Source organism: Octopus bimaculoides, chromosome 3 (assembly GCF_001194135.2).
Source record: "Octopus bimaculoides isolate UCB-OBI-ISO-001 chromosome 3, ASM119413v2, whole genome shotgun sequence".
Lineage (NCBI taxonomy): Eukaryota > Metazoa > Mollusca > Cephalopoda > Octopoda > Octopodidae > Octopus > Octopus bimaculoides.
In genome coordinates this window covers 142,781,617-142,803,065 of record NC_068983.1, presented here as the reverse complement: position 1 = coordinate 142,803,065, position 21,449 = coordinate 142,781,617, and the positions used below count along the sequence as shown (strand labels likewise).

The 21,449-nt window shown below is 35.6% G+C and overlaps 1 protein-coding gene across 4 annotated transcripts in view; it reads right to left on the bottom strand.

The window, feature by feature from the left end:
- LOC106878288 (KICSTOR subunit 2) overlaps nucleotides 1-21,449 on the bottom strand; it is a 56,198-nt gene that overhangs the window by 24,802 nt on the left and 9,947 nt on the right. For 2 of the 4 annotated variants that reach the window (XM_014927467.2, XM_052966601.1), the window contains exons 2-5: nucleotides 7,761-7,921; nucleotides 5,973-6,119; nucleotides 1,282-1,439; nucleotides 437-574 (exon numbers count right to left, since the gene is read on the bottom strand). In XM_014927467.2, the coding sequence (XP_014782953.1) occupies nucleotides 437-574; nucleotides 1,282-1,439; nucleotides 5,973-6,119; nucleotides 7,761-7,904 (587 nt within the window). In that variant the 5' untranslated portion in view covers nucleotides 7,905-7,921. Of the gene's footprint in view, nucleotides 1-436; nucleotides 575-1,281; nucleotides 1,440-5,972; nucleotides 6,120-7,760; nucleotides 7,922-20,837; nucleotides 20,861-21,067; nucleotides 21,268-21,449 lie in introns of those variants that run through there. The other 2 variants (XM_014927468.2, XM_014927469.2) reach the window with 2 other exon arrangements.

The window sequence follows — 21,449 nt, the reverse complement described above, 5'->3', positions numbered from 1 at the left end:
ATATATATATAGGGATGGCTTAAGTTGCTTCACCCATTTCTAATAATAATAATGCCAGTATAATCTGGGCGTGAGTGGAACGCCTTTAATCATAAGTCTAATCAATCAGGGTTGACTTATCGCTAAGCAAAAGTAATCCTTTGATAAGGCTTGTATTCCTTTCCTAAAAGTTAAAAATACATTAATTAGTACCCTGGAGACACAATGCAGTACCAGACAGAAGTATAAATTGTCTCCCTTTGACTTGTAAAATCCTCACCTACCACCCTTGACTAAAGAACGTTAAGCTATCAACATATAAATTGTTCGGTTTAGTTTTGAGATAAACTTCTTTCATGGAATAAAAGAAAAAGCGTTTTTATTTTACTTCACATCAAGTAAGAATTTTAACAATCAGAAGAAAAAAATACTAGGAAAGAGCAAATTCTTTACATACTTAAAGCTTGTTTTCAGATGGCTTAACAAGGGATGATGAAAGCATTTCTGGTATGTGTGAACAATTTCAGTACAAACTATAACTGGATCTTCATAGTTGAAATTTCTATTGTTGCCAATAGTAGTCAGCTGCTCATAGCTAACAGAGTCAAGGAAGACTTCAAAGTACAAAGCATTTATTTAGTTTTAACCCTTTTCATACCAACCAACTTTAGACCATCTTTCAATCAGGGACATGAAATTTCATTTTAAAGTGTTCAAATCCAAATTCAAATCTTCCATCATAATTTTACATAAGAACTTTTTGTTAATAACATTGCATACACTGTTTCATAATTGCTTTTACTGCAGGCACAAAACCAGGACTTTGCGGGAGAGGAATGGCTGATAAATTCATCATCATCATCATCATTTAACATCCACCTTCCATCCTGCACCGGACTTGTGTGTCTGTTTTGGCATAGCTTTTATAGCTGGATGCCCTTCCTAATACTAACCACCCAGCAGAGGGGACAGAGTGCCTTTTACATGGTACCCCAGTAATTGACTAAAACTTCATTTTATCAATTCTTCATGTTCTTTAGCTTATGGTACCAAGTTCAAGTCTTCCTTTAGGCATCAGTCAAATCTCCCTCAAAACACACTCTGTTAACTTAGAAAAAATGCACATATCAGATGTTGTAGTCCTAGATACATGATGTTTGAAAAAAGATTGGGTGGTCATGTCAAGAAATGATAACTATCAAGGTATACTCAATCAAGGTTCATGTGGAGCTGAAAAAGAACAAAAATTAATATAGAAGTGAGGGGTACAGAAACACATAAATATAAAAGTATTAAGGATACAGATCCATAGTTCTTAAGCGAGCCATTGGAAAGTGTTCAAGGTGTTCACACAAATGACCCAATAACACATCTAAGTTAACATGTGGTTCATTTTGTTGAACATTCTCATAGATCTTTCGAAAGTCTGCAATCAAATTTTGGTATGAATTCCGCAGGGTCTGAGTTACAAACAAAAAACAAATTTGTTAAAAGATTAAATAAATATTGACATATAAACAAAACATTAAAAATCTCACAAGGTGTTTATTATTAACAACTGATTTCTTTTGACCAGGCTGAAACAAGAAGAGATTGGAATGTCAGTGTATATGTGTGACACAGCACTATTGTATTGAGAGAAAAGTTAGACATAATAGGAATTACATGCAGTATGCAAGAGAGGAGACTGCACCAGTTTGGTCACCTGAAGCAGATGGAAGAGGATAGTTGCATAAACAAGTGTCAATCACTTAAAGTAGAGGGATATTGTTGAAGAGGGAGACTCAGGAAGACACAGGATGAAGTATTGCAGGCAGATCTCAAAACGCTAAGCCTTACAAAGGAGATGACAGAGGATCTAGATATGTGGCACATTGCTGTACTTAAGAAGAACTGCCCACCACAACAGAAATGATATCCTAAAATCAAGGTGCCACATAAAAACCATTGGTGTTGGTGCCACGTAAAAAGCACTGGTGCTGGTGTCATGTAAAAAGCACTGGTGTTAGTGTCACATAAAAAGCACTAGTGCTGGTGTCATGTAAAAAAGCATCCAGTACACTCTGTAAAATGATAGGCATTAGGAAGGGCATCCAGTTGTAGAAACCAAGCCAAAACAGATGAGACCTTGTGCAGCCCTTGGCCTTACCAGTTCCTATCAAGCTGTCCAATCCATACCAGCATGGAAAATGGACGTTAAATGATGATGACGATTTACACATTTGAATTTACAAACAAAAAGGAAAAAAAGCATTTAAGTATTGGGTTATCTCATAAATAATGCAGTTTCTTCAATTGTATGAGTTAAAAATCAGACCAGGACAGGATAAACTACCTGCATCAACTTGCTATAAAAGCAGGTAGTAATTTTACTTTATAATTATTCTTAGTGCAAATTTTGAAGAGTGCAGTTCAATTTTAGCAGCTATTTTTTCAAAGCTATAATGGAAGTGACAAAGGAGCATATTCAGCATATTTTGCTTTATGAGTTCAATAAAGGCAACAACGCAATGGAAAGTGTGAGGAATATTAATGAAGTATATGAAGATCAGACAATAAATGTAAGCCAGTGTCAACAGTAATTCCAGAAATTCCAAGCCAGAAATTACAGCCTAAAAGATCATCCTGGAAGATCTGTAGATCTTGACAAGAATGTCTGCAAACCCTGGTGGAACAAAATTCCATCGTAACTGTTGAGGAACTAACAGAGAAGCTTGGATTTGATCATTCAACCATTCATCGACATCTGTGTACTATTGAAAAAGTCAGTAAATTGGGTTAATGAGTTCCTCCCAAACTTTCCGTGTCTAATCGCACACAGAGAGTGAATATGTGCTCTTCTTTGCTGTTACATCACAAATGAACCTTTTTTGGACCAAATAGTGACTGGTGATGAGAAATGGGTTCTATATAAAAATGTCTAGCACTGAAGACAATGGGTAGGGAAAGGAGAAACATCGGCACCCCAGGCTACAGAAGGTCTTCACCCACGTAAGGTGTTGTTATCTGTTTGGTGGGATATGAAAGGTTTAGTCCACTTTGAACTTTTAAACCCAAAGGTCAGAACAGTACTGGAGGAGTATTTTTCATCACAGACAAGTGAATTTTAGAAGAGGGGGCCTTGCAAGTCTATCAGATAGATGGAAAAGCATTGTAGAAAATGAAAGAGAGCATATTTTAAATTAAAAAAGAACTTTGTTTATCTTAATTTTGAAAAATAGAAGTATTAAAAAAACCACATTATTTATGGGATGACCCAATAGATTCTATATATTTGAAACTGAAGCTTTTCTCTATTACTACTCAAGAATTTTGCATTTCCCGTTTTTAACAAGACTAATGTTACACTAGTCACATTGAAAAGTGATGGAAATACAAAACTAAACAGTTTCAAATCTGTCATCATTTTAACGTCTACTTTTCCATACTTGTCGGAGTAAGATGAGCATTGTAGAAGCAGATTTTCTAGAGCTGGATGCTTTTCTGTCACCAACCTTCACCTGTTTCCAAACAAAGTAATATTTTTCTCTAGTCAGGACATGTTTTCAGAGAGGATTGCAAACAGATGTCACAGCTTGTAAGACAATGAAAAATGTTTGCAATTAACACATGATGTCAAGACAAGAAAACATACACACATGCAAACATTTTTTATATCTACCAAATCACACGGCTTTGGTTAACTGCGGTAAAAAACATCCAAGGTGTCACACAGTATGACTGAACCACATTGCCATGCTTGACCAAGCCTTGTAAGTAAATTAGGCAGCTAAAAACTGAAAGAAGTCTCTGTGTATGTGTGTGTGAGCATGCAAATGCACATGCCTATGTGTTTACATTTGTACTCAATGAAAGTGCCAATGGTGTTGCAGTCACTTTTATCAACAAATTGACTACTCACTTCACACCTTTAAAGAAGAGTGAAATAAGGGAATCCTTACTTGAAAACAGGTAAGGGTTAGTGTCAGGAAGAGAATTTGACTATAAAACAATGCTTCAATAATATATATATATATCTACCCTATGTTACCAAGAAAAAGTGGGCATAAAACAAATGAACAAAAACACACTAACACATACACAAACACTTGGTCGAAAGGTTGGTGCTTCATGGCCTGCCAGTGACACTGTTGTGTCTACAGCTAAGATATTTAACTCACATGATGCCCACTACATATAGATGAAAATAGGCGCTGCTGGGTAGAAACAACTCACCACTCTGTGTGGGGGGGCGTGTGGGGGGGGCGTGTGTGTGTGTGCACGCATCTGTGCATGTATGTGAGCACGTGTACATGTATACATCATAGAATGATTTTCAACAAACCAAATCTGAAATAAAAAGACTTGGTTATTTCTTAAAGCACTTTATTTACTACAGCTTGTGATTTTTAGTACCAGGCATAGTCTATAGCTTGAAGAGGTATGGTATCTGCATACAATTTGCCTGGATACATTACACAAGAAAATCAGGTTATCAGTGATGACAAAATGACCTATTGTGCATTACTGCACACTTCATTTAAAGTGACATAGATACATATGTGTATGTGGGAGCATGTATGAATGTGTGTATATATATTTGTACGTGTATGTGTGTGTGCATATGTGTGAATGTGCTTGCCAACCAACTGAAAGGTTAACTTTTATTCTTGTGAGGTTGGTAAAATACAGACCAATCAATTATTAATTCTGCTTCCTGTAATTACTTTTCAAAGTATTCAACTTCAGCCAGAGAGCAAATGTTCCTCCCAGAACTAACTCCGATTTCTATGACCTTTATTAAATTTCTGTTGAGAAAATGTGAGTAGTTTTGTTGTGGTGGAATAACTCTGCCATCCTCTGTGAACTAAAGCAGTTTCTTCTCTTCTGGATTGCCTACTAGACTAAAACCAAAGCTGTGGCCTGATACTGGTGTTAACATTATCTGACATTATCTGATCTTTGAGTGCTTTTAGCAGAATTCACTCAGTTGCCAACAGTCAGAACAAGTTCTTGTTTAAAGATCACTCAGAATCTTAATACATAGCTTCCTATGAAAGCAATCCATGAATCATGGTTTCTTCCACCTTTTGTCCTTCATATGTTTCAGAGATCTCGTAAAGGTCATGAGTGCTGCTTTACTCTCTGCACTAGTCTATAACAAAAATAATACAAACATTCTTCAGTTTTTCAGTAACTCCTCTTCCCTCCTATAATTCCAACTGTATTCCTCCTCCCAGATCTTCCACTAAACCAGTTTTTATCCTCGAATTTTCTCTTTTGTACAGCAACCCTCTATATATGTTCCACCATAGCTATATTTTTCCAGTAGACATCTAATGTTCAAATAGAATAGTAACCACACTGATCTTATCAGTCTAAGAGTATCTGGCAACAATTGTAGGTACTCCTCCTCTGACTAACTTATCAACATGTTCAGTTTATAGTTATTCCTGCCTTTTTATTTAAATATTAAGTTAGTATTAATACATTCAATGAAGACTTCATTAAAAATTCTAACTAGAAATAAATATGCAGTGAGAAAAATATCAGTCAACAACCAATATTATTTGGCAGTTACAAAAGATATATCTCAGTTCTATACTAACTTCATTGACAAAGCACAGACTCCACCATACTTCTACTAAAAGTAATGATGGAAGAATCATTATTTCCTTCACTTGAGTCATTACAGATTGAATCATTACGAGAATCATTGAAACTGAAAAAATGGTGGAAGAATAATCAAATAAATGTACAAAAGTGAACACTGGATGGCATGTCTATACAGATATGCCATCATTCACCATTTACAGTTTAAGCTATAATGAAAAATTTAGCCAAGTTATTTACCAATCATCAAATAATTAAGTACCCAATTCATAATGCAATAATAGTAGAACAATTTTCAAAAGACAGTGGGTATTATTTTAAAACTAAATAACAAAACTAAACTTTTAAAACACCACATCAGCATTATAATGAAAATTAAATATATAAATATATTTACTCACATCTTTATGTCTAGTTGAAAACCATTTAGGACCAAGAAATGATAAAGACATATACGATTTCTCATCATTTGCTAACAAAATCAGTGCATTGACAAACATATGCCAATGTGAAGTAATGTTCGATTTTGTGAAATCTCTTTCTCTTTCCTGCATTGAACAAACAAAACAAAAAACATGGTAATGAAGATTAGATGAGAATTGTTTTTAACAATTTTGAAATGATAGAATTGTTAGAGCATTGGACAAAATGTATGCAGTATTTATTGATAGCCCTTTATATTCCAAGTTCAAATACAGCCAAGACAACTTTACCTTCCATACTTCTGAGTCAATAAAATAAAGTAGCAGTCAAGTACTGAATCGGTTTAACATTATAATAAAGCATCTTGGAGGAGGAATAAGGTATAGTTAAACAAAACTTTAAAAAAGGAAAAGTATATTTGAAATTAAGATAATGTTGCTACATAGCCCTAATCAAGCAGATCTATATTCAAAGGCATTACAGCAATGGACAATCTTATCTTTTTTCCTAGCTATAGTATATCTAGAATTCAATAAGTTCATTTTTACAATGGTAAAGTGTGATTCAAAGAAGATTTGGCTACTCTAGCAGGTCACGTGACTAAATAGAAGCTCTGTTTTTGACAGTATTATATAATCTCTGTATTATACAATACTGGCTCAGCAATAAACTATGTATTTACATGTCAGATCAATTAGTTAAAAACAACTTCAGGGAAAACAAAATGATGATTGACAAGCTGTCACTACACATATAAAAATACGAACCAACAACAGAGTTGGTTGCTCAACCTACTAGAAATAACAGCCAAATCGTCTTCGACCATATCTATCATCTGAAAATAGGAAAGGTACATTGGACAATATAGTCTTAAATGCACTATGCTTTAAATACACTTTGTAGGAATAGATAAAACTGGAATATAATTATCATCATCCTCATTTAATGTCCATGATCTGTGCTGGCATGGGTTGAATGGTTTGACAAGATCTGATGAGACCAAGGACTGCATCATGCTCCAATATCTGCTTTGGTATGGTTTTTACTTTACAACTGAATGCCCTTCCTAATGCTAATCACTTTACTGCATGTACTGGGTGCTTTTTTCCATGTCACCTGCACTATTGAGGTTGCCATGCAGCACGAAGGATTTTGAACCCTGGGGATGTGGCAGAGGAGGAGGTCAGCTTCTTGCTAGGGGATGAGGCTAAACTATGAGAAGAGGAGTGGTGGTCAGAGCAGCTTCTTATATAGGATCTGCATTATATGTTGCTCAATCAAAGCTGCCCAGAGTCTAAACAATAACAGCACACATTTTATACACACTAGCTAAAATGTAAAAGTGTTGTGTGTGACAATAAAATGCACCCTGTCCACACTGTGGAGTGGCTGGTGATAGAATGGACATCCAGTTGTAAAAATGACAACAGAGAGAACTGATCTCTTACACGACTAAAGAGTTCCTATACACTATGTCATCTCTGTTCTTTCACTGAAACTATATGATATAGATTGTTGAACTGTGCCTGCAAGTGTTACGTATCTTAATTTTGGACACTAGTTCTGGTTAGAGGATATGAACTATCAGCCTTTCAACTATAATGCAACATCTTAACTTGCCCATCCACAAAGAGTCATTTTTCTTGATGCATATCAAAATATGAAATATATTCAAAAAGGACAAAGATTGAAATAAGAAATTTAAAAAAAAAACAAAAAAAACATATAATAAAAATAAAAATGAAACAAAATACAACAAAACTCACAGTTAACTCTCTGGCTTGATCAAAATTGAATTCACTGATAAGCTGAAAATAGTCCTCAATAATTTTTTCTTCACGCAGAGACATTGATGGGGTCTTGGGAGAAACTGGTGATTGTACCTTACTGTTACTTCCACTTCCACGCATATTGGAAACTACAAAAACTATAAAAAAGAAAATTATAAATACATAAATAATAATATTTACTTTTTCATTCTTTCCACTGTTTCTATTTATGTTACTTCTATAGTAATACTAAAATACTTTTTTCCTGATAAGACCTGATCAATTTTTCCCCAACACAAGGAGAAAGCTTACTGGATTTCCAAGTAATTCCGGTATTTATTTTAATGACAAACTGGCACTGAATTCAGAATGTAGACAGACAAAATTAAATATCATAACATATTTACTCTGGTGTTCCTTCATTTCTGCCAACTGATCTCTAAATTAAAATACCACTGTGGTTATCATTGTCTTTTATTCATTTAGAATTGATAAAACAAATGTCAGTAATACATAAAGGACAACTCAATCAATTTTTCCTTGCATTTACAAAATTAGACCAAGAGCCTAACCAAAAGAAAAAATTTTTAAAGCCTTCTTTTAGCAAAGTGGGACAGAACTGAATGTTGATTTTATGCAGAGTAAAATCCAGAGTCCAAGGAAAATGGTGACGGTCTGTGACAGAAACAATAAATCTATATGATTTATACTTGGGAAGAGTCATAACTTATAATCAGAAGTTGTAGAAGTGTTTAATAAGTTCATTGCTATGAGGAAGACTAACAATTCAAACCTTTACCCTTCATCTGAAAGTAAGGAAGAGTGAAAAAAGGTCTTGTCACTTTGGCTGTATTCTAATAGTGAACATGGTTTTACATAAATTTCTCATGTCTAAATATTTTCCTTCCTTTCCTGCATGTCCTTCATTGTCAAAGATGATCAAAACTCAGGATTAGCTTGCAGGTGTGGTCTGATGGGTTGATGAGGCCTATCCAAGGCTAAGAATCCTCTCTCACATGAAGGACACATATAAAAGATGCAGCATTTAGCTTTGGAAAACGAATGCTTCTTCTCAGTAACATTAGTTCTTTTGCTTTCAGTAGTTTGGACAAGTGCCAGTTGGGTCAGTTTAGAGCAAGCAGTTTCTTGGAGTATTTTGCACTCCCAACAGTATACATTCCCTGACAGAGTTCGTCACAGAGAAGCTGCAGTAAGATTCTCAGTCCATTTCACATGGGCCTTCTAAAAAAGAGTGTACAGGCATGAGAGGTTAGCTTGAAAACCCTCCATGTCAAATTTCAGGTGAATGTGCTAAATATGTGGAGACACCTCATGTGTAAATTGTTATCTTGTACGTCTCCTATAGACAATCCAGGATCATAGGCATTTAAAATTCCAACAGCTGCAAGGCAGACTTTCAGCTTGGTGATGAGGGTGATTCTCTTAAGCTTCCACACATTCTCACTAAAACCATTAGAGAATTTGATCATAAATTTTCAAGGCTCTTTTTATTGTTCAAGGGATTTCTAATCAAGCAAACCTGTGCTTAAAGATCTCACTTTTTTTCCTAAATGCAGTGTACCTTGGATCACATCTAATGTGTCCCTTTCTTAGATGGAAGTATGTGATTTAACCCTTTAGCATTTAAACCAGCTGTATCATGCTCAAATATTCTACTTGTTCTACTGTAATGGTGAACTGTACTTCATTGTATTAAGCAAATTAATGAAAGTGAAAAGTATTTGTCAGAGACACAGAAGCAATAATGCTGGTTGTATGATTATAAACTGTATATAAACTGCCAAGCCTAAGGTTGGCAGACCACTATCACTTTGGATTTGATCAGTAGAAACTCTCATTAAGAAAAACACAGTTTCTTGGCAAAAATAGTCAAGGGCTTTGCTAAATTGAATTACACTGTTTAGCTGCACCCATTATATTCTACATGTAAATTATACCACAGTTAACAGAAGCAATAAAATAAAAATATTCAGTCATATACTAGTCTTAATTCATTCAACCTAACCAATCTCCTACAAAGACAAAATTAATCCTTGCTAAGAATGGTTAAAAATTAAATGTCTGAGATGAGTTGTAAATAAGATTATGTTTCAGACTAATGATATCTTTTAGAGATGAAAAATTTTTCAATATGCTGTTTCAATCAATTTGATATTTGTCATCGGGTGTTTTATTTTAATGAAACCACAGTTTAGGTGGGAATATTAAACAAAAACCTTTCATGAGGATAGTTGTCAAAAAAATTATTATCTTATGAACAGATGTATTCTAATATTTAGCATTATTGTTGTTATTTAATTTCTCTATTCAGAATTTAAACAAAAGATACTTCACACAGTCAACTGAGTAAACTATTTATTTACATTCAATACAGGTTTTTCATAATGATTTCTAACATTTGTACTTTTACTTGTTTATTATATTGGTTGACCCATATCACTATTCCAAAACAACAAAGTTCCAAGGCAATTTTTTGCTGTGTATATATGTGTGTATTTATGAATATGTATTTGTATGCACATGGATTTATGTTCACACAATAAAACAAATTATAATCAGTCAGTCACGGGTTCCATCTTTAGACACACAGTAAAAAAAAAATGAGAATCTAAATTATTTCAGAATGAAGAATGATTTAAAGAGCAATTTTACAAAAGGCATAAGCACATAGGAATAAATATAAATTACTAATACATTGTTCAAATTCATATTGTCTCTCCAGAGGATACAGTTCAAATCACTTTACAGCAATAATACTATTATGTAAATACTTCCATGAAAATATAGTAATTTGAATATCTCCTGGAGATCCAAGTGGTTCATTGGAACTAATACTTAGCCCCAGTTTCATAGTGTTAAACAAATAAGATGAATCTTTCCCTGAATAGGAGACTTTATCCTGAAGATCTGGTTACTGTTCTTTGTAGCTTGATGAAACAATGTATACTGCCAAGGAATAATGAACTACTTGAAGCAGAATTGGATTCAAACTCCATAAGCTGATGGTCCAATAGTAAATATACACAACCATTCCCCTTCTTTTATTACTCATATGAACAACATTATATTAACTGTCTCTGATAAAAAGTGCATGTCATTAAAGAATAGCTGGTAAAAGAGAAAAAAAAAAAGAAACCCAATAATAGAAAATGTTTTCATGCAACTGACAAAATTTCTAATTCCATGTCTAACAAAATAGAAGTAACAAACTTCTACAAAAGGATCGAATCATATAATTAATGTAGAGATATTAGAAAAGTTCTGGCTTTAAGATATAAACTAATATCATTAGAGCAAAATAGCTGAGTGCATATATTAAGCCAGAAACTGAGAGATCAGTTGTTTTTTGTGACAGTACACAAATCTACAGAACTCAGATCACTAAACTATTGAGAATAGCTAACAGACCATCTGAAGCATTTCAACAATCTGCTTAACCCTTTAGTGTTCGCATTATTCTGCCAAAATTGATGCTTTTTCATCCACATTGTTTTGAACTAACCATGCATTATCTTGTAGCTATGAGATTTCGATGAGGTAGCTGTTAATTTTTAAAACAATATTGTAGGGTTGGTATGAGAGACCAGATCTGGCCAGTTTGAACATAAAAGAGGCAGAATACTTTTGGCCGGATATGGCCGGTTTAAATGCTAAAGGGTTAATGCCATAAACTGGAACTGAGCATAGCTTTTATTAATTTTGTTAAAATGCAAATATCTCAAAACATTTGCTTGAAGCATGAAAATATTGGAAATGTAGCAAGCACATCAATATACAGCTACATTATTCATTTTATAATTTTATTTCATAAATCACATTTTGTGGACAATAGCATCATTGGTTATAGGTTTTACAGGGTCAATCACTGCACTGAATTTATAAGAAAATGACAAATCATGTCACTGACGCTCTGGCAGAACAAATATCACAGAAGACCTTGATTGAAAACAGTCAGTTTACTGGGTTTCTTTTTTTTTTTTTCACTGCTAGTTACACACATACACACAAGTTTCAGTACAGCTTCTACCTGCCAAATTCCTCTCAACTCAAGGCTACAGTAGGAGATACTTACTCGAGGTATTACAGAGTGCCATTGAAACCAGAATCATGTATTTGTGAAACCATACTAACATAGCCATATTTATGCACATCACACTCCATTAGCCTTCTATACTGTATTGCAGGACACTACAATACATGATACTTCTCAACACCATTTCAAGACAGCTGCTACACTATTCCATAAAGAACTTCAACGTCACAGTCAATTTTGTGGAAGTTTGTGATGTTACCAGTATTTGCATAGCACATGGCTAATTTAACATTCTTGCAGGAAAAAAAAACCTACCAAGAATAAACCAACATCCTGCCTAAAGGAACATTTTCATATCCACTCAATGTTATGGAAACTAGAACTGATCACTGACTGAATAGATACCTGCACTTTGAAGGTTTCTTTTCTTTCCTAACTAATAAAACTGCTCACAACTACATATAGGGAGTTAAATGTTCAAATCTTTGTAGATTTAGCAAAAACCATTCACTATTCAGTAATTATATGCTATAAATACATGGTATAGCTAATTATCAATCTTAGAAGAATTCTGTAAAATACAATTAACTCTGTAAATAAACTCAGAGATGTTTACAGAGTTAATTTGTGTAGCTGAGTAAGGTGCTGATATAAAAAAACAAGTTAATGTTTTCATAGATTCTCCATCGAAAAGTGCCTGCTGTATTTAGTAATTCAAATGAGGATATATTGGATTAGTTCTTAATGTTTTTAGTAATGCAAATTAACACAATACTTATGTTTATGCAATACTAGTATATGTGCAATCTTTGTTTACTATTTGTATTGGTAAATGTTCAATACCTCTAAGTTTTACAGATTTAGATAAGGGTTGAGTGTACCTGTGCTTGGAATATATGGATTTGTGAGACTGATCTCAATTTGAGACTAGGCTGAAGTATTGCTTACTTTAATTCCTAAATTGACAACTTGGCAGGGTATACATCCCCAAACAATTTCACCCAATGTATCTAGATGTGATTAAGAGCCAATTGCTTGTAAAGCAAGCAGAACAGATTTCATTAATTCAGACCAATATGCCTTTAAGTACCTACAAACCCATTCAACATGATCTGAAGATCATGCATAGAATGACCAACACCTCTACTTGAATAAACTCCTCAGCTAAAGGTGTTAATAATGATCAATCTCTTGCTGAATTGAAGAGATGCTGAAGATAACATGTGGCTTCAAACTTTCTTATCCATTTGTTTTATCTTTTGATTAACAAAGTGGAATGGTATATTTAACTTGCCAAAGCAGTTTCAGTGGCATTTGCTTTCATAATACTCTACAGTAATCGACAATGCACAATCAAAAGTGGCAGCAAAATCCACTACTGTGACAACTGTTAGAATGATTATGAGGAGGCATCAATGCTGAAAGATCCAGTGATGTGGAAAATTAACAGTATCCTGAAATTTTACAAATAAGATGATGCAGATATGTCACAGAATGCTCAAAACTAACTTTGAAGACCTTCCTCAAACAAGCTAATGGTGCCTATTAGTTAATCATTTACTATTACTCTCTTGAATTCATTTACAGTTTGTGAACTATTTCCCTTTGGCTATATGAACTAGAATTTTGCATTTTGCTTGTGAGGCAGCATCATTCCAGCAATGGGATATAAATAGTCAACTCCACCAAACAAGCCAACATCCTAAACTTTTAGATAGCTATAACCCCTGATAAAATACAGCTTAATCAGTTAGATCAGTGATTTACAAATTTGGCCCTACCACCTCATAGAGGGTTATTTCAGTTTGAATAAAGAAACTCTTACTACTTTGAAATTTGTGTAATTACTTTGTATGATACTGGGTGGTCCATTCTTCTTGGTAAGGTTAGCAGAAATACTAAAACCTGATATTCTTTAAATATTTTAATCGTATATAATTTCTAAGATTTCATGATAATGAAAATTTATCTTATCATTGGACTATTGCAGCTTTACTACTGCTATTCAATGAAGAAGAGAGAACTGTATGTGGCAGCTGACATGAAAACAGCTGAACTGATGTTGTAGTGAAGCACTTTACCATCCCACTCCTTAACACTTTTCAATATGCTATGGTCACATGTACTTCACCATAGATAATAGAGTCAAAATCTTTATATATTGATTGATGGCCGTTTTCGTGCGGGTGACACGTAAAAGCACCCACTACACTCTCTGAGTGGTTGGCGTTAGGAAGGGCATCCAGCTGCAGAAACTCTGCCAAATTAGATTGGAGCCTGGTGTAGCCATCCGGTTGCACCAGTCCTCAGTCAAATTGTCCAACCCATGCTAGCATGGAAAGCGGACGTTAAACAATGATGATGATGAGGAAGATGATGATGCCTCCTGATCATCAATCCAACACAGTTTAATGTAGCATTTAAAGTTATTTAAATATTTTGTTTTGATAAAGCACAAAGTCAAACTTGTAGTACTTAAACACATGCAAAGGATGAAAGATAAAGCAAACAGTAATGATACATGAATCCAGAACATAAATGAAAGCATTTGATCTATTTTGTAGGGTATTTTGATTTTATTTTTATAATAATAAACTATTGTTGCCCCATTTCTTTTAACATTTTAGCATTATGGCACCGTGGACATGTTACTTAATTGCTTGATGTCTAAAATGACTTGGTTCTCATTGAAGAGTATATTAAATTTTCAACAATTCAAACCATGTAAACTAAGTTCTTGAATGAAATATTTTTTTAGAAATATAACAACCACCAGTGTACAAGTTTATTTTATCATTACTTCAAACAAGCACGTGTAATTATCCTTTTATGCTATCATGAGTAATTAGTAATTATTCATCATCATCATCGTTTAACATCCGCTTTCCATGCTAGCATGCGTTGGACGATTTGACTGAGAACTGGTGAACTGGATGGCTGCACCAAGCTCCAATCTGATCTGGCAGAGTTTCTACAGCTGGATGCCCTTCCTAGCGCCAACCACTCCGAGAGTGTAGTGGGTGCTTTTACGTGCCACTGGCACGAGGGCCAGTCACACAGTACTGGCAACGGTCACACTCAAAATAGTGCTTTTTACGTGCCACCTGCACAGGAGCCAGTCCAGCGGCACTGACGACCTTGCTCAAATGATTTTCTAACGTGCCACCGGCATAAGTGCCAGTAAGGCGACGCTGGTAACGATCATGCTTAAATGGTGCTATTTACAGGCCACTAGCATGGAAGCCAGACAGCTGCTCTGGTAATGATCACGCTCGGACAGTGCTGTTAGTGATCCAAGGCACAGGTGCCAGTCATCGAATATGGTTCAATTACGATTTTGATTTCACTTGCCCCAACAGGTCTTCGGAAGCAGAGTTTAGTGTCCAATGAAGGAGAGGTTGGCATGGGTGCCAGTCATCGAATCTGGTTTGATTTCAATTTCAAATTCACTTGTCTCAACAAGTCTTCGCAAGCAGAGTTTAGTGTCCAATGAAGTAAAGATACGAATAAGTAAGCTGGCTACACTTCTGGCAGAGGCCACAGATTATGCTGTCACTTAGTTTGCCGAGTCTTCTCACGTACTGCATATTTCCAAAGGTCCCGGTCACAAGTCATTGCCTCGGTGAGGCCTAAAGTTCAAAGGTCGTGCTTCACCACCTCATCCCAGGTCTTCCTGGGTCTACCTCTTCCACAGGTTCCCTCAACCGCTAGGGTGTGGCAATTTTTCACACAGCTATCCTCATCCATTCTCGCCACATGACCATACCAGCGCAATCATTTCTCTTGCACACCACAACTGATGCTTCTTAGGTTCGACTTTTCTCTCAAGGTACTTACACTCTGTTGAGTATGCACACTGACATTACACATCCATTGGAGCATACTGGCTTCGTTTTTTGCGAGCTTACGCATGTCCTCAGCAGTCACGGCCCACGTTTCACTGCCATGGAGCATGGCGGTTCGTACACATGCATCATACAGTCTGCCTTTTATCTGAGTGAGAGGCCCTTTGTCACCAGCAATGGTAAGAGCTCTCTGAACTTTGCCCAGGCTATTCTTATTCTAGCAGCTACACTTTCAGCGCACCCGCCCTGCTACAAACTTGGTCACCTAGGTAGTGGAAGCTATCAACTACTTCTAGTTTTTCTCCCTCCCTGGAGTGTAGCAAAGGTTGTTTTCTGCACATTTTCAGTGTTTATTGCTCCTGAGCATCTGCCACATACAAAAACTATATGAAAGCCCTAAATAAGACAAGAAACCATTGAGTGTAAAGGACTATGAAGAAAGAGAAATTAAAACGAAAGGAATGAATTTACTTTCAACTTGAAAGAATTCAGGTCATAAGGAGGAAAACAATGAGATGGATGAGAGTTCCAAAGTCTGGCAGCTCGAGAAAAAAAGCTACAACCGTAGAAAGATTTATTATTCATGAAAACACAATAGCATTTGGATGAAGACACTATGAGTTTCAAGTAAGGCGAGATGGAACAAGGTGATCTGGAACTAAGAGTGAAAGTTCATCAGAGCACTTTCTGTGGCGATAATGATAGAAAAAAACTAAGATTGGTGATGTCACATCAATGCGACAAAAGTTGTAGAGTTGAAGTAAGAGCAGGACCAATCAAATTAGAGACTCACTTCTGAACCTGGTCAAGTGAAAAGATGCTGCACCTGCCCAAATATGACAAGTGTATTCTATATACAGATGAATTGTGGACTTGTAAAGATACAAAATGGCCTTGGATGTGAGGTAGTCCTTTGACCAATACAACAACCCAGCCTTATGAGAAGCAGACCTACCAATATAAGAACCCCAAGATCAGATGATAAAGTGGTTTGACTGTCTCACCCTGTGGTACCTCAGATGGCTCATCATTATTCTTAAAAACTGGGACAACATTCAATAGCTCCCAGCAAGATGGAAAATATATTCCCCCCAACTTCGCTTGACAACCGATGCTGGTGTGTTTACATCACCGTAACTTAGCGGTTTGGCAAAAGAGACCGATAGAATAAGTACTAGGCTTACAAAGAATAAGTCCTGGGGTCGATTTGCTCGACTAAAGGCAGTGCTCCAGCATGGCCACAGTCAAATGACTGAAACAAGTAAAAGAGTAAAAGAATATAGTATATTCAGTGCAAATTATAAGTGTACTAGTGCAGTGGGATCACAATCAAGTTGACAGAGGACTCTATAACTTGAAGATGCAAAGAAGTAGTTATAATAGGATAAGCCATGAAATAAATTATTTCAAATGCTTGGAAGGCTCTTGTTCTGAAGCATTATAGCCAGAGCATGGGTGGAAGATGTTCAGGGGATTATTATCTTTTGGTGCAAACAAAAGGATTCACTGTGCATGAGGGGATCACTGAATGGAGTGTGAAAGCTAGAAAGAAAGGAAGCGATATGTATCTTAGACGACATACAATATGTCAAGCGATCCATACAGATGGAATCTGCAGAAGAGGAAGGCTATGGACGTGGGAAGAGGTACTTGACGGATTTCAAGAGACTGAATGTCGAGGAGATGACAATGGAATGAAACGAGTGGTGCGGGAGATTTCATCAAAATCATGCATATTTTCCAGGGCGACCTGCTGTGCATGAGGAAACCTATCGAGTCAAATACATCAACATCAAAATGAAAATCAAATGGAAATTGTAGTTGTGATACCCGTGCCAGTAGCACGTAAAAAGCACCATCCGAACGTGGCCGATGACAGCGCCGCCTTGACTGGCTTCCGTGCTGGTGGCATGTAAAAAGCACCAACCGATCGTGGCCGTTGCCAGCCTCCTCTGGCCCCTGTGCCGGTGGCACGTAAAAAGCACCCACTACACTCACGGAGTGGTTGGCGTTAGGAAGGACATCCAGCTGTAGAAACACTGCCAGATCAGACTGGAGCCTGGTACAGCCTCCTGGCTTCCCAGACCCAGGTCAAACCGTTCAACCCATGTTAGCATGGAAAACGGACGTTAAACGATGATGATGATGACGATAAGTGAAACCAAACTCGCAATAAATCTTGTCACGTTTTCGCACCAGACTTCTGGCACATCTCATAAAACTGTCACAGGAAGATAATTCCTTCGCAGTCAACAAAAGTAGGGATTTTCAAAACTTCCTTCATTATATTTCATATTATAGGCAATGGTTACCCAAACTGTAATTAAGAGATAACACGTTATCCACAATTATTTTTGTGATATGTCTTTAAAATATATAATACGATAACAACAAGTTCAATTCTTATTGCTGCTGCACACTGACAAACCAAGTTTGAAAGAAAAGATGCGCTATATGCAAAGAATATTGACCCTTACACCATCAGGGTTAAGTGGTGCTAATTAACATAAACAGCTAATTTCGAAAACAAGCCTGGGATCTATTTTAAAACGGGGGCGCCAGTATTTTCTTAACGAAACACTTTGAAGCTTGGGACACTGGTAGAATGTGTCATATAAAACATCTTTTACTCTTAGTCTTCTTAACAAAAAAAAGGAATTCGCAAGTTATTCCATGTTAAAGTTGTCGTATTTCTGTAATTTCAACCAATCACTGACGTCTATTCAGCTGAATAGAGTTACTGCTGGGCGGTCATAAAAATGTTATTCCCTGTGACATATTTCATCCGGTTTAATCGTAATTTATACGCATATATTGTTTATATAATAAATTACGCTGTGCGTATCTATGTGTGTAACAATTTCAGAGTTCGGATTCTAGAGTTAGGGTTAGGGTTACGGTTACGGTTAACAGTCTAGTTAGGGTTAGGGTTAGGGGATTAATACGATATACACCGTTACAGCGCTAACTGTTTTCAACTGAATAGACGTCAGTGATTAGTAGAAATTATCGAAATAAGACAATTTTTTACATGAAATAAATTCGAATACAAAAATTTTTTTCTGTTCTATAACACAAAATAGATAAGTATACGAAGTTTGTAGGTCTTTCGGTACCAAAAGCACTACATAAAACATAAATGAAAACTGGCGCCCCCGTTTTAAAATAGATCCCAAGCCTGGTCTACAGTTACTAAGCTGTGTACATTTAAATTGTTAATTCCTTTCCAGTTCGTCGAAAATTTTACACTTGTAAATATCTTATCCCTACAGCATATATTAAAAACATAACGTGTATGACCGTTTCTATTTATATATCACAAGTTGGACAAAGAAGGCCTACATAGCTATCTAAAAATATCAATGCAGTAAAATGGGCACTGTCATGGTATTAGCTGTCAGAAGCGAAAGTAGAAAAATCTAAACAAGGAATGTTACTGCTGGTTTGAGTTGAAATTTGTTTATTTGGCTACTGACTGGCCGGAGCTATCTATCTATCTATCTATCTGTCTGTCTATCTCTCTATCACTAGTCCACCTTCGTTTGTTTCCGTAGAATTTATCAAATTAGGAAAAAAAACTTTTTGGCTACTTCCATCATGCTAGCTCCACACGAGGGGCATATTTTTGGGGTATTTAAAAGTCCATGTCTCTTAAGCCAATTAATACTATTTTCTGTTGTAGCGGTGACGATGGCAATATCGCGGTGATTAATTCCAACTTTGGATTACGCGTGGTGGTGGTGGTGGTGGTCATTGGTGGTGCTGATTGGTGTATGTGATTTGTTTTTAAAAACAATAATGTATAATGCAAAAATATATTTATTTATAAAGTTTAAACTGAACATGAAATGAAATATATTTATTTATAAAGTTTAAACTGAATTTCATTTGTTTAAATTCTACGGAAACGCATTTTCTAATTTGATAAATTCTACGGAAATGCATTTTCTAATTTGATAAATTCTACAGAAACAAATGAAGGTGGACGAGTGATAGATAGATAGAAAGAGAGAGACAGACAGAGACAGACAGAGAGAGACAGACAGACAGATAGCTCCGGCTAGTCAGTAGCCAAAGAAACAGACTTCAACTCAAACCAGCAGTAACATTCCTTGTTTGGATTTTTCTACTTTCATTTCTGACAGCTAATACCATGACAGTGCCGTAAAATGAATTCTTTTCACTTTTCTAGAGTTTTCCATAAGAAAAAAGATATGGAAAATTATTCTCTACACATAACTGAAATAAGCACACTATAATAATTTATATAGTTATATATATATATAACTAAACGGGTTACAATAAATGATGTCTTGATTACATTAGTAAAATTAATTTCTTTTCAAATCGGTCTAGTTAAGCAATCCGTCGTTTCCGGGTGTAATTTGCCATGATGTCATCGTAATTCTAAGTAGATAGACAGGTGGTAGTTTTCACATTATGTTCTCAAGGTCAGCATGGAATGACAACGAAAACTACGAAGAGTTGTGTGTGACAGAAGTTGCGAGAAAACGTGACATCCCATTCCCGAGGATACTAAGGGTGTAAATGAATTGGTTACTATGGGGAAACGAAACCGTGACGTGAACTTAATTCGCCGGTTGATTACCTTTTATTGTTACGCAACACTCTCCTCATAAGAAATATTAAAATTTCAATCAAGCCAAACAGAAAAGTGTAATGCGGAAAAGGCTTTCGAAATAGCTGTCACGAATAGAATTGAATTTTTCTTTTCCCGGGATTTTTCGACATCTTATAGTATCCCACATTGCCAAACAATTGTATATCGGTTCTTAAAAAAAAATTTTCCAACAGTCTCAACCACCTCCACCAGCTTTCCGAATAGCTTCTACAATTAAATTTTTTCTTCTTTTTCGTTATTTTTCCTCATTTAATGGTATTCCAGTCTAAAACACATCTGATAGACTTGTAAAATATTTTTTTTCTTCAAAGAATCAATTTTTCCTACTCCCTCTCCATCTTTCATCTTGAAATTACCATTTCAGTCTTGTTAAAAAATGAAATTTTGAAGAATATTTTTTTTCATCTTTTGTTCCTACCACCATCCACTTTTGTGTGGAGGACTGGGGGATGGTTAAACTTCTGCCATTCTGTAGACACTTTTTTTCTGTACGACATGAAAATTAAAGGAAGAAAAAAAAAATTAAGACCCACCTATTTCACCAGTTCAAGTTCGACATCAGCTGATAGTGAACTTGACTTATTTTCCATTACGACGTTTTGACTCGCGGACAAGAAAATAATGATTTCCCAGTTCCACCCAAAGAAATATTTACTGAGAAAACGTTGAGATAGAAATGAACATAAATTCCACGAAATTCTATTTTACATAACATTTTTTTCATTTCCCTACACAAGACAATAATAATAATATAGAAATATACCTTTTTGGTGAGAAAAGATGCTTGCGACCACCTGTTTGTTGTTATGCACGAAGAGAGGAAAAAGCAAGAGATTTTTGTGGTCCCATTATATTATACTTTTCTGCAACTAAAAGTATTATTTTCTGTATTTCAAACAGCTGAAATTATCGTTTGGTAGAGATGGACTATATGTAATCTGAACCTTCCCCCCCCCCACTTATTTATTAATTTTTTTTACGGAATCCCACGTTTTAGTCTATGGAGATTCCGATTCTGAAAAAAAATTTTTTGAAAAATTTCAATTCCCCGCCCCCACCAAGCAGGCTATTTACATGCTAGAAATAACAGTCAAATCTCACAAAACTAGTGTTAGGGTTAGGTTTAGGGTCAGGGTTAGGGTTTG